At 43.5% G+C, this 17,763-nt stretch overlaps 1 protein-coding gene across 4 annotated transcripts in view; it reads right to left on the bottom strand.

Annotated features, from left to right (window-relative positions):
• The window catches only part of UBP1 (upstream binding protein 1), a 79,066-nt gene that overhangs the window by 49,573 nt on the left and 11,730 nt on the right, over nucleotides 1–17,763 (bottom strand). Inside the window, exon 1 of one of the 4 annotated variants that reach the window (XR_016442766.1) lies at nucleotides 8,814–9,255. Coding sequence is in view for 3 of the 4 variants with exons in the window: in XM_090050341.1 (XP_089906467.1) it covers nucleotides 13,786–13,902 (117 nt within the window). In the remaining variant the exon portion in view is untranslated. Of the gene's footprint in view, nucleotides 1–8,813; nucleotides 9,256–13,785; nucleotides 13,903–17,763 lie in introns of those variants that run through there. The other 3 variants (XM_090050341.1, XM_090050338.1, XM_090050340.1) reach the window with 3 other exon arrangements.

The following is a 17,763-nucleotide window of genomic DNA, read 5'->3' as shown; positions in this document are numbered from 1 at the left end:
TTGACATGCACATTTTGATCTGAAAACTAAGATAGGGATGCACCAATAAAGATTTTTTGGGACAATAATGATGGCCGATTATTAATGAGCCATATCGGCCAATACTGATCTGATTGCTGATACGCAGCCTGACAGCTTGGAGAACAGCATCCGCTGGTAAGTCTGTTGCAGGGGAAAGGGCAGGGGAAGGGGCAGGAAGCAGATCAAGGCCCCTGAAGTGAAGGAGGGAGTGAGGCTGGGGGCAGGGCAAAGGACAGAGCTGGCAGCTCATGCAGGACATGTGTGGAGAAGGGGCAGCCCTGTCAATGGCTGCCCCTGCCTGGCACCAGTGTCCCGGCTCTTTAGGAACAACAACAACAAAAAAAAGCACGCAATCACCGGGCAGGGTGGCATTCTGCACTGCCCCCCACTGCATGGGGGGGAGGGGGCAGGCACTGCCACTAACCCCCAGAGGCCGATGGCTGCTGCAGCAGCCGGTGAGTGGAGGGCTCTCTCACAGGGGGGCTTGGGGAGGAGGCAGGGGATGGGGTCTGGAGGGGGTCCCCTCACGGTCCCCTCCCTCCTTTTCCAGCCCCCCTGCCCCCTACTTACTGGCAAGTAGCCCAGGTCCAGCTCCCTACAGCAATGAGCAGGGACTGCCTGAATCTTCTCTGAATTGATTTGGAGGCTTCAAATTGATTCGGACCTTTTAATTGGTCTCCCGATTAGATTCGGGGATTTGGTGGCTGAATCGGGTCGAATCTCCTCTGAACTGAATCAGCAACTTAAGCTTCACACAACCCTAGTATCTAGGCTCCCAGCCAGAATTTCTGCCTTCTTATTGAGCCAGAGTCTGACTACATGAGTGATCTGTCAAAGTGCAATTGTAAACAGTATTAATCAAAAACTGGTTTTACACTAACATTTATCAATAATTTCACTAACAGTGTTCTAGTTACAGTGCAAGTCTAACTGCAACAGCCTTAACAGAGAGATAGGGCATGGGTGTTACAACACTGTTCAGAGTAGATCTACACAGCACAGTCATTTTAATATCATGAACTGTGTCTATTATGATGCTCCTCATTAAACAGACTTGCAACTCTGCTTTCTGTTCCCCACCCAATCTGTGGCACTTTCTGCTCCCTGCCAGTCTGCTACCCTGCTGCCTGCTCCCTCCTCAGTATGCCTCATGCCTGCATAGATGATGCCCATTCCACTTGTGGCACATGTGCTGCAAGTTGGCTGCCCCTGATTTAAAGCATTAAAGCTAAACCTTTTCTAGCTGAAGGAGAACTCCTTCCAGAGACACAAATAGAAAGACTCTATGTTACACATTGAAAACAAATTATAACAGGGTTCCTGGTTCCACTCACTGTAGCACAGATGAGCTTTAAAGGAAGTTACAAGTGAAACGTAAGCTAAAGATGACAGGAAGTGTTACCAAAAGAAGTCAGATGGCAAAGCTTTCAAGTTAATATTCAAAAGAGAGAACTGCTACAGCTCATGCCTGCTACAGCTACTTTATTTCATGTATGCTAACCTGAACAACTGTTTTATCTTGCTAGTTTTAGTCACAGACAAAAATACTAAATGCAAAATAATCCACGTTCATTTTTATGACCCTAGGTTGTCACTGGTTATTCATGGAAAAGTGGAGCTTACCACCCATCAAATAGCACAAAATATAGATGCAGCTATCAAGCCATAAGTTGAAGTGTTTAATAAATCTGCACCCTGATCTAAAACACCTCTTGCTAAAAGCATCCCTCATTGAAAGAGAGGGAATAAATGAAAGATTCCTTTAAATCAGTGGTGCTCAAAATGTTGACCCCTACACTACCCCCATGTATCCAACATGGTGAGTAGGGCCACAGGCAATATGACATGGTACCACCGGCCCACAGAGATCAGGGATTGAGCACTCCTACTTTAAAGCAGTAGTTTAAAAGGTCCAAGCTCAAGACAGGCCATCTGCCTCACAGTCCACAAAGATTTCCTCCACCCCCCAAGCCAGACAGGCTTTTTGAGGCAAAAAGTTGGAAGACAAAACCAGCAAAATCTGAGCAACAGTAACATCACACCCAAAACTGAAACAGGTAAGATAGATTTATTATTTAGAAATAACATAATGAAACGTTGTAGGGAAATATCAACTAGTAGGACAGACAAGAAATGATTCACTTAGCTGCAAAGATTTAAACATAGTATACACAATAAACCCATAGCTATGGCTGAGCTAAAGCATCTCTTTTCAGAAAGTTATCCAATCTCAAACTAAACATTCAACGTTGGAGAATCTTCCAAATTCCACGTAATTCTTTCCACTGGATAATTACCCCCATGTGTTTTTTCTTCCTCTACTTGCAATGAATGGTGATTAACCATTTACAAATGCTTTGAGGAATACACATTAGCCAGTTTGATTCATTTAAAATGCACTACACTGATTTTTACTGGGAAAAACTGAGAAGTATAGTATCAAATTACAGGTACTTACAAGGTTGGAATTGAAGTGGTACTGGTTATCAGTGACAAAACTTCTAAATAAAGGTCAACTGCACAGCTATTCAATGAAAATATACTGACTGCTCCCATCAGCTAGATGGTGGAAGACTAATAACTTACTTAGGAAAAGAAAAAGTAGAAGACATAGCAAAGGAAATTTCTATTCCCTCCAGTATAAACTAAGATTTATGCATAAACCTGATACCATCTGTTTACTGGGAGTATTCATTATATCAAATTCTGCACAAATTCAATTTTCATTTTAGCATTACAAGTTTCTTAAGGTACTTTAAGAGAAAATGCTATTTACTTTAAGAGCAATGTTATTTGCCACTCGCAGGATTCCTACAGGTTTTATATAAAGCAGAGAAGAACTTGAAACCCTGTGCCAATAATGAAGGAACCAAAATACTGTCAGAGGGCTGACAAACCTTAATTACAACATTAAATCAGCCTTCATAAAAAAAAGGCAAACCTCTTAGAGTGAACTCATTTAAATCAATTATAATTTTCATTAACAAAATTAGATGGAGCAATAGTTTGATCCATCAGATTCTTTACAATTGGTAATTTAATTCTGAGGATGGAACATCCTTTCTTCTACATTTTCTTGAAATTCTTTCAAAATGTCAATGGTATCAGTAGCAGTAAATGCTTCAGAGTGAGACCATATGAACAGAATCTATCTAGAGTAATCATACCCTCTCTGGGATCTACCATTATTTTAGGTTTTGGAATATCAGAGGATACAAGCCTGATTTGTGTGTTTAGTAACTATTAATGGATCAAACATCCATGAATTAGCCTAGTCCCTTTTTAAACCTGGCTATGCTATCCATCTCTACAACTTACAATGACAATGAGTTTCAAGGCTAAATTAACATGTTCTGTAAAAAAATCCCTTCGGCTTATTTCAAACCTGCCTCCTACTAACATCAGTGCATGGTCCCTAGTTCTAGTATTCTCGGACCTAGTAAATAACAGTTCCTATTTACTTTGTCCACATCCTTCATGATTTATAAACCTCTTATTATGTTCCCTCTCAGCTTTCTCTTTTCCAAACTCTAGACTCTTAACCTTTTTAGCCTCTCCTAATACAGCAACAGCTCCACTGCCCTGATAGTCTTAGCTGCCCTTCTCTGTACCTTTTCTAGGTCTTTTTTGATATGTGGAAACTGGAACTGCTCATATTATTCAAGATGTAGGTGCACTGTGGATGATGGTCTAGTGACACAACAATATTCTCCACTTTGTTTCCAATGTTATGAGACACTATTTACGCAAGAAAAGAACAGTTCCTAAAAAGCAGCCCAAGCTACAGCAAAGTTAAACTGATTTGATTTTGTAAGCACTTCCTTAGTTGGAAATTTGCCAAAAATAGTATTGCTACACAAATTGCTTGGTATAAACACCTATGTGGATATTCTTGTTCAGAATGGAGTAGACGTAGCTAGAAGTTTTTGCCAAAATAATATTCTGGAATACCTCTTTCAATTAATTTCCAAGTGTAGACAAGCTGTTAACTCTACTACACACAACATTTTGAATAGCATAAGATTAATATGTAATTACGTTTCTTACTTGCATTTTTCCTCCAACTGGAGGGTTAATAGCCTTTCAGTTTAAACACAGAAGTTTTAAAACAATAGGCCTTATTTTGGTGGTATGTGCGTGTGTAAATAAATAAATCAGCTTTTTCAACCAAAATAACCATTTATGAAAGAAGTATGAGTATAAAGCTAAAACTACACTAGGATCTGGATCAATTAAAAATGAATGTATTAATTCAGGATCTCATAATATGGAACCAAAAAAACCCCCCAAAAAACAAAACAAAAAACAAAAAAAAACCCATCAGGCACAGAAAAAGGTATTTCTTAGATCAACATTTTTCTCTCCTAGAATGTCATTTTAAAAAGTGAATTTGCTTTAAAAGCAACTGTATTTGGATGTTCTCTCTCTCTCAGAGCATTAACCCTTCATAGAAATTAAGTCAGTCCTTGAAGCGGTTGAAAATTTCTTTTCCAGTTGTACATATTAAAAAGATCAACTGCAGAAACACCAGAAAGCTACATTTTTGCATGACAGTATCATAGTTACCAAGGTTACTTGTAACAGCCAAGATAATTGAAAATTAAGACAATGTTTTCAGTTCATTTTCTCTTTCACTTGCACATTTGACAGTATAGGGTGCGTATCACTGTTTCCTGTTTACAGTCAGTTTTTCACTGGCTGAAAATGTTAAAACCACAGAAGCAAAGTAGTTATTTTTTTAAAACTTCAAAAATACTTTGGGGATTGCTGCTAAAAACCTGCAATTTTCTTTAAATTAATTAATTTCAAGTTGACAGCATCTTTTTAAAACCTAAGATCCTAATCAACAGATATGGACAGTCATATTAACTAGCACAAATATTAGAGTAATCACTGTTTCTAATACTTCCGGGCACAAGCTGGCTATCTTCCTGGTTGGGATACTTCCCAGAAAGAAAAAAGCTTGGTCAGCTGACCAAACACATTATGAAGACTGCAGAGGAGGATGATACGTGGTAGTCATCTAAAGACACAGAAGATGGACTTGTTACTCATTCAAAAAAGCAGACTATTCTTCTCTGAATGACGAAGAATTTTTCATCTGCCACATCCTTATAGTAGGCAACCATCGATCTTTTGGGTCGTGGTGTACATGTAAGAATCTAGTCTGGTGACTGATGAATCTGCTTGGACAGAGTCCTGCAACCATCACACCAAGACCTTTGACACATATTCAAGAGACCATCACACCAAGACCTTTGAAGAATGCAAGAGTACAGAGGAATGGAGGCTTCCCTACACCTACCATCCCTGCTTTACACCACTGAGCCAGAATCCAAAGGCCACACTGAGTCCAGCCATTCTATGCCTTGATGGCTATAGCTTCTCCCAGACAGCAACAGATCAGAACTGTTGCTGACTGCCTAACGCCTCAGCGAGGGTGTGGTTCTGTCAGGGTAATGCTCCTTAGCCTTTCTCCAACCAAAGAGTACCCACAAGGCAGTGGAGGCTAGGACTTTGAGGTGTCCTATACTTGCCTTACTCTGGAGGTTGCAACATTGTGGTATTTTACAGGAGCTACCCTGCCCTCCATATTGCTACCAGGCCCTTCAGTTTATGGTCACGAACCCAGGTCATATCCTTATAGAGATGACAAATAATGAAAGTCTATCAAAACAGGCACAACAGAATACACTTGGGTGATTGATGTGGTAATTCTTTATATTACATCACTCACTTTAATTTTTTCTTTGATGCCACCACTGCTTTAACACAGCATGTCTTCTCACAGACACAACCCCTAACACATCTGTTACTGGTAAATTAAAAAAAAGCAGCTTATTTGTGTAGTTGATGCTTATCTTTACCCAGAAGGCATAATTCCTTTGAATTCATGTTTGCAGATGTTAAATTGCAAATATAGCTGATATGTTTAGGGCATTCTAAACTATTTGATTTATGCCTTATCAATCTAAAGGTGTGCAGTGATGAACCTGCACTCCATCACACAACCAATAACTTACATACTATATGGTTAATTTAAAAACGTGTGTTAAAATGCTACTTTTTCTGTTATACTCCATATGAGATTATTTACATATCCTACAAATGACAAAATGTTTGCATTTGTTCCATAGAAGAAATGTAATGAAGGAAAGGAAAATTTGATTAAGAATAGAAAAGCCTTAAGAACAGCATTTAATGGGTTCACAGCGCTCCAAAAATAAGATTTTAAAAACAGATTTACGGAACTCAGGAGTACATCAACTGTAACAGGGGTCAGGTCCTGTTACTGAGGGTAGAGCTAGACAATAGAATTAGAAAGCTGCAGAGTGAGACCCAGATAATAAGCAGCTGGAAGCTAATCAGGTAATGACCTGCTGAGGTGTCCTCAGTTCAGGAGGAGGAGCCAGGACATAAGTCCTGCACCAGACGCAGAGTCAGTTTGACTTGAGCAGAGCTAGAGACAGGTATTCCTTGCTAGGAGTTGATTAAAAAAAAAAGGCACTGGAAACTGAGAACTGACCCAGCCTGTACTTGCTGAAGGAGCTCCCTGCACTGAGTGAATTAGCAATACTGGAAACTGAAACTGTGAGTAGGCCCAGGAAGGCTAGAGCTGGGAGAAGCCAGCATGATCGTGTGAGAGCTGGGGAGGCCCGGAGAAAGGTACTCCAGATGCAACTGATAATGTTTTAGGTTGGACAGATGATGATGTTAATGATACAATGCCTGGGAGTGGTTAAATGGGTGGAAGGAGGCCACTAAGGGCACCTAGGAAAGGCACTACAGCTGGCAAAGGACTGTTAAGGACTATGGACTGAGCCAGAGGAGCTGAGGGCCCAGTGAACCGACCTAAGCCTGAGGAGTGAAGGGTCCACAAAGACAGAGCCAAAGGGTGAGGAAATCATCCTGGTGGGCTGAGGCAACCTCCAGAATTTAACATAACATCAATGACACAGGGAGGTACCACAATTAACCAAAGAGATAAAATTAGAGTGGCCACCAAGAGGAACCACACCTGCTGTCAGTAGTGGGTCCCATTACAATAGCAAGGAACAGCTAATATCTATGAGCATGGAAAGAACCTGAGAAAAACTTTACCAAGACCTCCAGAGCTGTCCCCTTAAATACAGCTGTTAAAAATAGATAAGCAAGCAAACTGGTTCAGGCTGGACATGCAGGTACATCACCACATTACATGACATATCAAAAGTCCTACAAATGGGTTGTTTCATTCTTGATCCAGATGAAGTTATGGGTTTCAGGCGTTCAGGCAAGCTGGATGCAAAGCTACTGGCTACCTCAGTTGGGAAACAACTATTAGTACACGTGATGACAAAAAGAAAAAGAGGTGCTTTTCACTTCCCAGATTTTAAAGCCCTAACAACAGCTATATTTTTAAAAGTAGAGGTAAGTGAACATGAATACTTCATGTAATCAGGGTCACCCTAGAAAGCGAATGCTGGAATACCTGAACCTGTAAAGCCACCAGGAATGTCTGCAACTCGCCTTCAGAATTGAGTATGCGAACACCTGTGCTCTATTTGCTATGCCATATTGTATTGACACTGCACAACAACTCTGGACACTAGTTCCTCTTGACAAATCCTACACTTGAAATAATCCATTTACCCCCAAAAATCACTTTCCTTTTATGCACAGTACCCCACTTTGGAATTTTAGCATATTTCATCTATATGCTAGATAGGATGGGAAATCAAGCATGTTTTAAATATAGGTATACTGACTGACTGAGGGCTTTCTATCATGTAACTGATGTCCTGACCAAAACCCCAACTGGGTTTTCCATGTGAAGCCTCATACAATTCCTCTCTATTAAAGCTTCCGAGCCAGTTTCAGGTCTCTACCAGCATTTTGCCTCGTCTACTGGCTCAAATTCCTCTTCCTTGCTTTGTCTTAAGGGTCAGGCTGGTTGGTGTAGTTCATGAAAGAGGAGAAACAGAGTGCAGCCTGACTTGAAATAAAGGTGGTTTCAGAAGCACAGGCATGTGCCCTACTGTACTGAAGAGTGGGGGACCACCTCACAGTCTTACAGAAAAATGAAGGTTGGAGGGGACCTCGGGAGGTCATCTAGTCCAACATTTCTCAACCAGTGGGTTGCAAGAATATATGAAAGGATAGTGAACATAGTGAACAAGCTTTAAAAATGAGTTCTCCTTTAAAGGAGAAGAATGTGGGAAGCCATGGCTTTTCCCTTGCAGGCTGGTACACACACTGGGGGCAGCAGGGTGGGAGTAGGGGCACTGGGCTAGGACTGGCCATCAATGCTCACAAATGGGTCCTGGTGCAAAAAAAGGTTGAGGACCACTGATCTAGTCCAACCCCCTGTTCAAAGCAGGAGCACCCCAACTAAATCATCCCAGCCAAGGCTTTATCTAGCCAGGTTTTAAAAACCTTCAAGGACAGGGAGTTCACAACCTCCCTGCGTAACCTAATCCAGTGTTTCACCACCCTACTAAGGAAGTTTTTCCCTAATATCCAACTTAAATCTCCCTTGCTGCAGAAAAAAAACCCAGGACCCAGTCAGGAAAGAAAATTGTGTGCGTGGGGGGGGGGGGGGGGGGGGGCACCACTGTTTCTGAGTGACGGGGCACACAAAGCAGGTCTGAGCAAAGAGAAGAGAGGGGCCAAAAGCAGGGAAGGGGGGGCAGAGGGAGCGGCTTGCACCAGGCTGTTAACAGGCCAGCCCGCCGGCCATGCTCAGGGAGAGGTTGGGGGGGGGGGGGCAGGCAGGCAGTATGAAGTCGCAAGTGGCGGGTTGGCTACGGTACCTCATGCTGTAGGCGGCCGCTCCCAGCTCCTGCCCGATGCCGGAGAGGCTGGCGTCGAAGTCGTGCACCAGCCCGGATTCGATCACCTCGTCCATCTTCAGCACCCACGCCATCGTCCGCCGCCGCCCGGGGAGCGCTCGGCTCAGCCCCGCCGCTGCTCGTGCGCGGGGTGTGGGGGTCCGCGCTCAGCCCTGGGGGGCCCCTTGCCCCGCGGCACCAGCAGGGCGCGCGGCCGCGCTCAGCATCCTGCGCCCGCCCGGCCGCCGCGCGGGGCTCGCGAGCCGCCGGCCGCTTCGGCCCAGACGCCGCTGGGGGCTGCCGCTGCCGCCGTCCGAGCTCCGAGCCGGCCCCGCGGCGCCGCCCGCCGCATCCTTCACGCGGCCGCGCCGCCCCCGCCCTGCCCGGGGACCCGCCGCCGCCGCCGCCCCTCCCTACCGGGTCCCCACCCGCCCTCCCTCCTGCGCGGCAGCGGCAGCGGCTCCTAGGCCAACATGGCGGCCACTTCCCCTCCGACCGAAGGCCGTTGCCAGGGCGGGGCCAAGCTCCCCGGGAACAGCGCTCCGATTGCTAGGCGCACGCTAACAGATAGCCATGCGAGCCAATCGAGGAGGAATGGCGGGGGCAGGGGCCCCGACAGCCAATGGAGAAAGCGCTTCCGCACGCCTCACGCCGGGCTACTAGCTTAGAAGGTAGCGTCGCGCCACACCGGGTTCTGCGAGACCTCCGGCAGGTGCAAGGCATGCTGGGGGCTGTGGTCGGCTGGCAGCCTCCCTTCCCCTCTGCTAGAGGCGGGACTTGGCGAGCGCTGTGACGCACGTGCCCTGCGTCGCGTCGCACACTTTTTACGAAGCTAGAGCTGGAGGAACCAATCAGCAGCGGCGGAGCGCTAGCTGGGCGGGGCGAGCCGGAGCCCGGACAGGTGCTGTTCAGCAGCATACTGGGTGAGGGGAGGGGCGGTAGAGGCTGGAGGTCTAGTGAGCGGCGCTGCCCAGGAGCGTATCCCAGACACATGCGCGGTGACATCACACGTGACACCATGGATGAGGCACACGCTTTCCTGAGCCGAGGGTCACCACAGCCCCAGACAAGAGGGGAAGAGGCCAGAGCCCCGTTTGACCCAAAGCCGTAGTCCCTGGTTAAGTCAGGCTGCAGCTGATGCCTTGGTCCACAAGCTCCTTGCTCATGTGAAGAGACAGATACACGTACAGCACTAGCCTGCATGAACCATACTGACTTAAAAATAACTTAATATTTACCTCAATGAGATTTCTATCCCACTATCTACCTTAGTCTTTAAGGCTAACTGCATACTGTCAAAAAGCCTGACACCAAATCAGTTCATTCTTTACCTGTGTAGATTAAGCCCATGAGCAAGAGAACAGATGTTCACTTTGATTCTAGAAATGCAGCCACAGGCCTGCAGCAGCCCAGGCCAGAAGACAGGGGGCACTAGAGCATGCTTCCCTACTGGCCTGAAGCAGACAGTTTGGGCCATGGCTAGCATGCCCACCAGGGGTGACTGGTGCCTCCGAAGTCTGGGGGGTGCAACATTTGTGGGCAGGCCTGATGGAGGCAGCCCAGGGACCAAAAGCCTTATATCCATTCTTATACTTCTGTGCCATGGTTTAGTGCCCACCTCCTCCCCCTCAACAAGCCCGCGCGGCAAAAACACTGCTGTGTCCTGAGTGATGCAGAGTCAGGGACCAATTTGAGGGGGCTCATGCCCTCCTATGCACCCTGTACCTGTCACCTGTGATGCCAACCCTGCAACGCAGGAGATGCAAAAAATCCCAGGATGATGGAGGACTGCCAGTTCCTTTGAATCTGGAGGGGATCTGGGACAAAAAAGTTCAATAAACCAATTTAACCTATATCAGTGAAGTCTACATCCATCCAGGCTTTTCTTAAGCTAGTTTCAGCCATTTTTGAAAGCGATTTGTATGCACTGAACTCCTGTTGCGTTACAGATTTGAACTGGTTTCTGATTACTTATACTAGTTGTGTGTAATTTCTGTCCCTAGCCTAAAGGTGCATATCTACCCCATCTTCTAAGAGATGTTTTGCCATCGCTGAGACCTCTTGTTTCTCTCAGTTGGTATGCTGAGAGACGTGAGCCATCTCTCAGCATGGCTTCGAGAAGGCAAGGTAGATGTGCACCTTTACAGACTAACTAAGATCTCTCTCTCTCACACACAAAAGCTTGAGCTCATGCTCTTTCCTACATACATCATGAATTTAGGACTCATTTCTTGTGTTCAGCATTTCCTATTGAATATTTTGAGTAGGTCTCCACTAAGTGAACTGGCTGTTGTGAATCCCATCCCAAGATGCTTAATTCTATCCATACACCACATAGTGAGCATAGCATCACACTCATGGCTCTGGATTCTACTTCTGAAGCCAGGTGTCTAAAAAAAAATAGGCACAGCAATGCTCAGCATCCAACTTGGAAGATATACTCCATTACCTTAAGTGGCTAAAGCTCATGCTTTTCATGGTGGAAGTCCAGGAATTCAAACCCCAAAGTAGGGTCCAGTTTTGCACAAATTGTGGGTAAATAAAGAAGCTTAATAGTGATAGCCTGCTGTCATATTAACCACTGGATTATACAGTTAAATTACTGAACCATCAATTACTTCAGCTTTTCAGCTGTGACTAAAGAAAGAATCATGAAAAGCAAAAGGAGAGCTTTTGGTGACTGCCTAATAGGGCTGGTTCTATTGACCCTGATTTCAACAGATGTGGGATCAAGTCACTGAGACAGACTGAAATAATTTAAGGTGTACTGACAAGTGTAGCTCTAATGTAAGCATAAGAACACCCTCCCCCCCCCACACACACACACAAACTCAGATGTTAAGAATACAACAGGCTGCTACATTTGGCATGCTTAAGTTTAACAAGGAGATTCTACTAAATGGAATTTAAGGAATAAAGTGATCATGTCATTGCAGACTTCTGCAGTGTCTATGCAGAAGAAAATAACTGGATCTTGCAACGATTATTATTTAGATTACTTATCTAGACTAATTTTAGGGCCTAATTCTGATAACACACATACACATTTCACTAAATTCACATGAGTTGCCCCACTGAACCAGACCTCCAAACCAAAATACAGCCATATGTCACCACACAAAGACACACACAAGACATAGGCAAAGGGTGCATCTACATGTGTGCTTTACTACAGAGTTGACTAATTAGCTCCACAGTAAAACATCACCATCTACATGTGTGCTAGTATTAGGGTGCAGTAAACTAATTAACTACTCCATAATATAGTACTGCTGGGGACAGTACTACCTTATGGCAAAGTAATTGCACGGAAACGCAGATGTCGATGGTGACGGGCTGGCTGAGGCACAAGGGTGCTAAAGTGTAGGGGCCACTTGCTGTCTAGCCAGCCACATGACTCCAGACTCTCAACACTGTCATGCCCCAGCCAGCCCCTCTGCTGCCCAGAGCTGACCTCCTATGACCCTTCCAGCCCAGGGTTGCTCCACCCCAGCTCAAATTACTACTGTTCTGGGCACATGTGTAGACGCTGCACCTGGAAACAGTTTCCTCCAGCTCAAACGGCTATGGAGTTTATTGCATCATATTAACTGTACCTGGCAATGCACCCAGTAAGGCTGAATTTGGCACTGTTTGAGTAGAAGCATTAATGTGAGTGTGTGTGTGCACGACATGCATGAGAAAAGGCAGAAACAACTGCAAGGAAGGAGTAGAGAAAACCTAAGGAACCACCCAATCTGAACAAGTGCTGAAAATACTTTTCAGGTTAAGTGCTAATTGGGAAAAGGAACTTGGAATTGTGAGCAAATAAACTATTTCTTGGTTTCCCCACCAAACTTGAATATGCAAGAGCTTGGATTTTTAGCTAAATGCTAGTGTCAAAGTGGCATGATCTCTTAATGTAGTACAAAAGAAATCTTATTAGCCTGTCTGAATTTCATACTACCTGAAGTCTATAGTGACATTAAATTTTAATTATATACAACTCTGCTGTACAATTCTATTGCTTTCATACCAAAGGACTGAAATTCCATTTGTTCGGGTCACCAAAACTCATATATAGTTTTAATTATTAACTTACACTATAACAATATAAGTATTTATCTAATAGAAGCATTCTATTCTAAAAGGACAGGAGTAAAATTGTTGTGACCTGATATTTTACATTATTTAAAATATATATATTTAAAAATGCTATTAAAAGTTTATTACATGCATGCAAAATATTTGTCCAAACGTGTCAATTTAAAATTAATGCAAATGAATGCCAATCAAATTATGAACATAGATTTTAAATGCAATAGGCAAGACTATTCTGAAACTTATCTGAATGCTTTTAGAAGAGTATATTATAAAGAATAATAATTTTAGTATTAAGTAACAGCTTGAATACCATAACCATTGCATTTAATTTCTGAAAAGAAATAAGGCAAGTTCACAGCTTATGGACAGATTCCAATGCAATAGATTACATATAGTGTCACAATTTTAGGTTTGATTCTCATCGGCACATATTAAACTTTAACTATTATAATCCCCCATTTTTCCTTCAGATGAAGTGGAAATAAACAAACACAATGCAGTAGACATGCTGATATCTCTGAAAATTTGTGATTATATTACGTACATAAACACGCAAACTTTGTATAAACTGCATGTTTCAATTATTCCAATTAATTTCACAATGGTTAATATGTTTTTATAAAAATATACTGTGGTTGTTATTCACATATGCCCTGTAGTACAATTTGTAAAAACAAAGTTCTAGTAATGAAACACTCTGCAAAGTGGTGCTTTTACTAGATTCCTTCAGCGAGCCCTTAGATTTGTGGATCAGCCACGTCCTTTCCCAAAACCCATATTCTCTTAGTATGTATTTCTTTCTTATAAGTATCTGTTGTTTGGAAAATAACTAACCTAAAAATAATAAAGAACCTAATCACTGTTTTCTTACCGCAAGTAGCTGTTGTTACTCGTGGGAAACTGGTGATGGTGATAGGGCTCAGGCTGGGTGTGCCAGAAAAGCATTTTAGGATGAGATGATACACTGTGCTCAACTAAGAGATGGTCACTGCTGTGATGGGGAAGAAGGAAAAAAAAAAAAATCAGATTAAAGTTGCTGGTTGAGTTTCCTCTTGCACCTTTAGTCAGCTGCCTCTGCTATCTGTGCGTTTGCCAGGAATAATTTCCTCTGGGGCAGGCAGCAGCTTCCCCTCCACAAACCTACTGCTTCTGCTCCCCCTGCTTGTTCTGCTTTCAGCTACTGCCCAGCTGCAAAGTTTAATTACTAGCTACTGTGACATCAGGTGCAGAGCAGAAAGCAGCAACATCCAGCTGCTTATCTCCTCCCCTCTCTGCCTCACTGTGTGTTCAGGTGCAGAGTTGCTGCCACTTCTGGCATCCAGAAGACGAATTTGCATTACAGAACAAAATAAAGCAAGAAGAACTTTTGATCTTTTCTCCATCTAGATTAGCTTAATGTGCCACCTTGCCCTGCCTTCAGTAATGTTGCAGCTCTTTGTGTAGTCCACTCAAAATATTCGATCACCATAAGCTGCACACACATTGCTCAATGACAAAAACTGGGATCTAAGGTGGCTAATGTGCATCAAGTATTTGCCTTCTTGGTAGAATTTGGTGCTGTATCTCTTGCATCTGTTAGGTCAGTAGTCTCCAACCTTTTTAAGTAGGAGACCACCTTTGGCATTTAAAAGCAACCCAAGATCTACCCTGCGCCGCCACCCGCCCCACTCAACCCAGCAGGTAAGTCTGTGGGACGCAGATAGAGAAAAAATGATTTGGGGGCATGCCTTCTCAACAGGTAAGTCCCAGCCGGCCAGGGCCCCACTCAACCTACCCCTGATCCTGCCTCTGTGGCACTGTCCCTCACGGCAGGGGCCTCAATCTAGCCCCAGGCCCTTCCCTCCCCCATGGACTGACCTGCTGGGCTAGGGCACATGCATGTATGCACACATGCACTCAACCCCATACCCCAGCCTTATCAACTCCAAGAGACTCCAAGATCTACCAGGGGATGGAGATCCACTGGTTGGTGACCACTGCATTAGGCAATTGTCCACATCAGGGGTTTTCAACCTTTTTAAATAAGTGTACCCCCGGCAGTCCCCTTTTTAATAAACGTACCCTGGGGAGGTGTGGGGAGCAGCCAGACACTGAGCTGGGGTGGTGAGCAGCTGGAAGCAGAGCAGGGGTGTGGCAAGCAGCATCAGCACAGTGTCTGTGTGGCCCTGCTCCTGTGAGGCAGCGGCATTGGGTGGCGGCAGTACCTCGCCACCTGCCTCCGCATACCCTGGGACCTTTCAAAGTACCCCCAGTGGTACGCATACCCCTGGTTGACAACCCCTGGTCTACATGCAACCAAGTGACATGTTGCTACCCAATTTAACACTGCTCCTACTGCCTCTTTCCTTTCTCTCAGGATTAGGCAAATTCTCTCTCTCTGATTTTAAATTGAAAGCTGCACTTTCTGATTATTTGAGGAAAATTGTTCTTTTTGGAACAAAAAGCCTCCTTCTATTTATCTTCTCTTTGCGTTTGATTTCAGTGGTTTCTCTTTCTCTCTATTTGCATCGCCAGTTCTGACTCCTAGTATCTAATGCCCCACGTTGTTAGTTAACTGCACCACTTTATCCATGGATTACTGATTTTAGCCAGTCACTCCTAAGCCATGATTACAAACTTCACAGTACCAGCATTGGAGGAAGTAGGAGGAAGCTTGAAGGTCATTTCAGTCACTTAGATTCCCCTTCTCCCACTTTTTAAGAAGTGGTGTTCAGAAACAAAACAAAAGCTTATCACTCAGAACCCAGTCTTCCTGCATTTCTCTTCTGGCATTCACCTCCTACTTGCTCAGATTTGCTGTTCAGGATTTTTTTTTTCCATTTTGATGTTGACTCAGACTGCTGAAAGCAGCTAGTTCTTGATTTGCAAAGGTAAAATGGGATGCCATTTGGATCACCTTGGTTGATAACACTGACCTGCCCTCTGTTTGAAACAGAAATTTTGGCAAATACAAGTTGTTTGGGCATGAGGCTGTTTTAAATTCTTAATCTGAATGAATAGCTCTAATGAGCCTTTCCTTTATTTAGAAGGTATTCTAATGTTGTAATACAACCAGCCATATGAAACTCAGCAGATCAAAAACTAATTCAGAGAACACAAAGGGGACACTCTTATCAAAGTGAAGTGACCCTTACCATGAAACAGCACCGCCAAAACAACCCCCCAGCCCTCTCTTAGAATTCATTTTCATGTTAATTCAAAATTTATTTTCCAGTTGGTTCTTACAGACAACTCGAAACAGCAACCAAAAAAAATGGAGGTAGAAACAAAGGGAAAGATAAGTGAAAAAAAGAAAAGAAAAGTATAGGTATGATTGTCCCAGCAGATGTATACAAAGATGCAAGATTTTTTGTTGATTATTTCATTGGCTTTTATTTTTTTGTGATATGTTTTATTGGACTAACTCTAACAAGGAGATATGTTAGACAAGCTCTCAAGCAAGTGTCCTTCCTCAGGTCTGAAACAAGCAGGTGCAATTAAGTACCAGATAAAATGATGACTTGTGTTTAAGTCTATGAATAAAAGAAAACAGACACTTAAAAGGAGTGGAGGACAGCTGTAAACTAGGAGCAAATAAAAGTTACCAGAAGTAACTCTGAAGTAAGAAAAATGTACTTGGATAATCTATTTAAATAGAAAGATACTAGGACTACTGGCTTTGTATAGTTTACCCTGCCTTCTGACTATGGACTAACACAGCTAACTACCTTCACATGTGGTTTAACACATTCTTCTTCTCTGCTTAGGAGATGCTATAGGGAAAATGTGTCAGAAAAAAATCTTTACAAACTGATTTGATCATGATTCATTAAATTAATGCTGTATTTTAATTGCATCTCAGAAACAAATCAAATAAAAGCAACCCTCAAAACTTCTTAGTTTAGTTCATGTCTCTCACTTTCCCGAGTGGCAGTTTTGGAAACCTCTAGAAAAACGTTATGGATATTAGTATGTGCAGCCTCTTTTGATCATTGTCATGGATCAAAATCACTTACTAGCAGTGACAAATAAATAGCACTACTTGAGGATGTGACTAAAAACTTTCCATTTGGTTTGCTTCATCTAGTGACAAGAGGTACAAATAAAATCACCCCATTTGATGTAGCTGTTGGAACTGACCCCAGGCAGTAGTGCAAATATGCTGGGCCTAGTGTTCCTGGGCCCCATTACTTTTACTCCGTTTTCACAAAAGGAAAGCAATCCCACATTCTTCCATCTAGAGGCAGCGCTAATTTCCCTTCCCTCCTTTGAAGGCACTGGGTATCTCTTTCCTTAAATCTACAGATCCCCAATGGAGGTGGGAGGAGGGAACTATGTAGAGGCCTCTTCTCATGCAGCTTCCAGGTCTCAGGACAGCTTGGCAATCTATGGTGAGATGCTCTCTCAAAGTCCCAACAGCAGGCAGGCAATTATGGCAACAATGGTCACAGATCTTCTAACAAAACAGCTATTTGTTGGAATATACCAAATCGAAGACCAAACTTTCCCTAGGAATGAACTAGTTTTCATAAAGCTCTTCAGAAAAAATGCTTTTCAGGATCAGGACATGATTTCTGGTCAAAATAAGAGGAACTCCAGAATAGCCCACAGCTTAGCAGTGAGAGCACTCACTTGTGGGTGGGAGACCCAGAGCCAGGCCCCTATTCTGCTTGTTTCTTGCATCCCTCTCTTACTTTTCTCTTTTCACAAAAATAAAACAAAACAGTTCTTGAGTTCATCTTCAGACAGAAATGGAAGCTGTTCCAGGAACAAACAGAGAATTCAGCCAAGGAGCTGCAAATTAGTTCAGTTACTGTATTTTGAGCTAGAAAATGAGCATGGCTATTCCTACCCCTTCCTTTTGCAAATC

The sequence above is a fragment of the Crocodylus siamensis genome, chromosome 5, assembly GCF_052110815.1.
Source record: "Crocodylus siamensis isolate JL-2025a chromosome 5, ASM5211081v1, whole genome shotgun sequence".
NCBI classification, from domain to species: Eukaryota; Metazoa; Chordata; order Crocodylia; family Crocodylidae; genus Crocodylus; species Crocodylus siamensis.
Note: the sequence above shows the minus strand (reverse complement) of the source record. Positions and strands in the feature narration are given on the sequence as shown.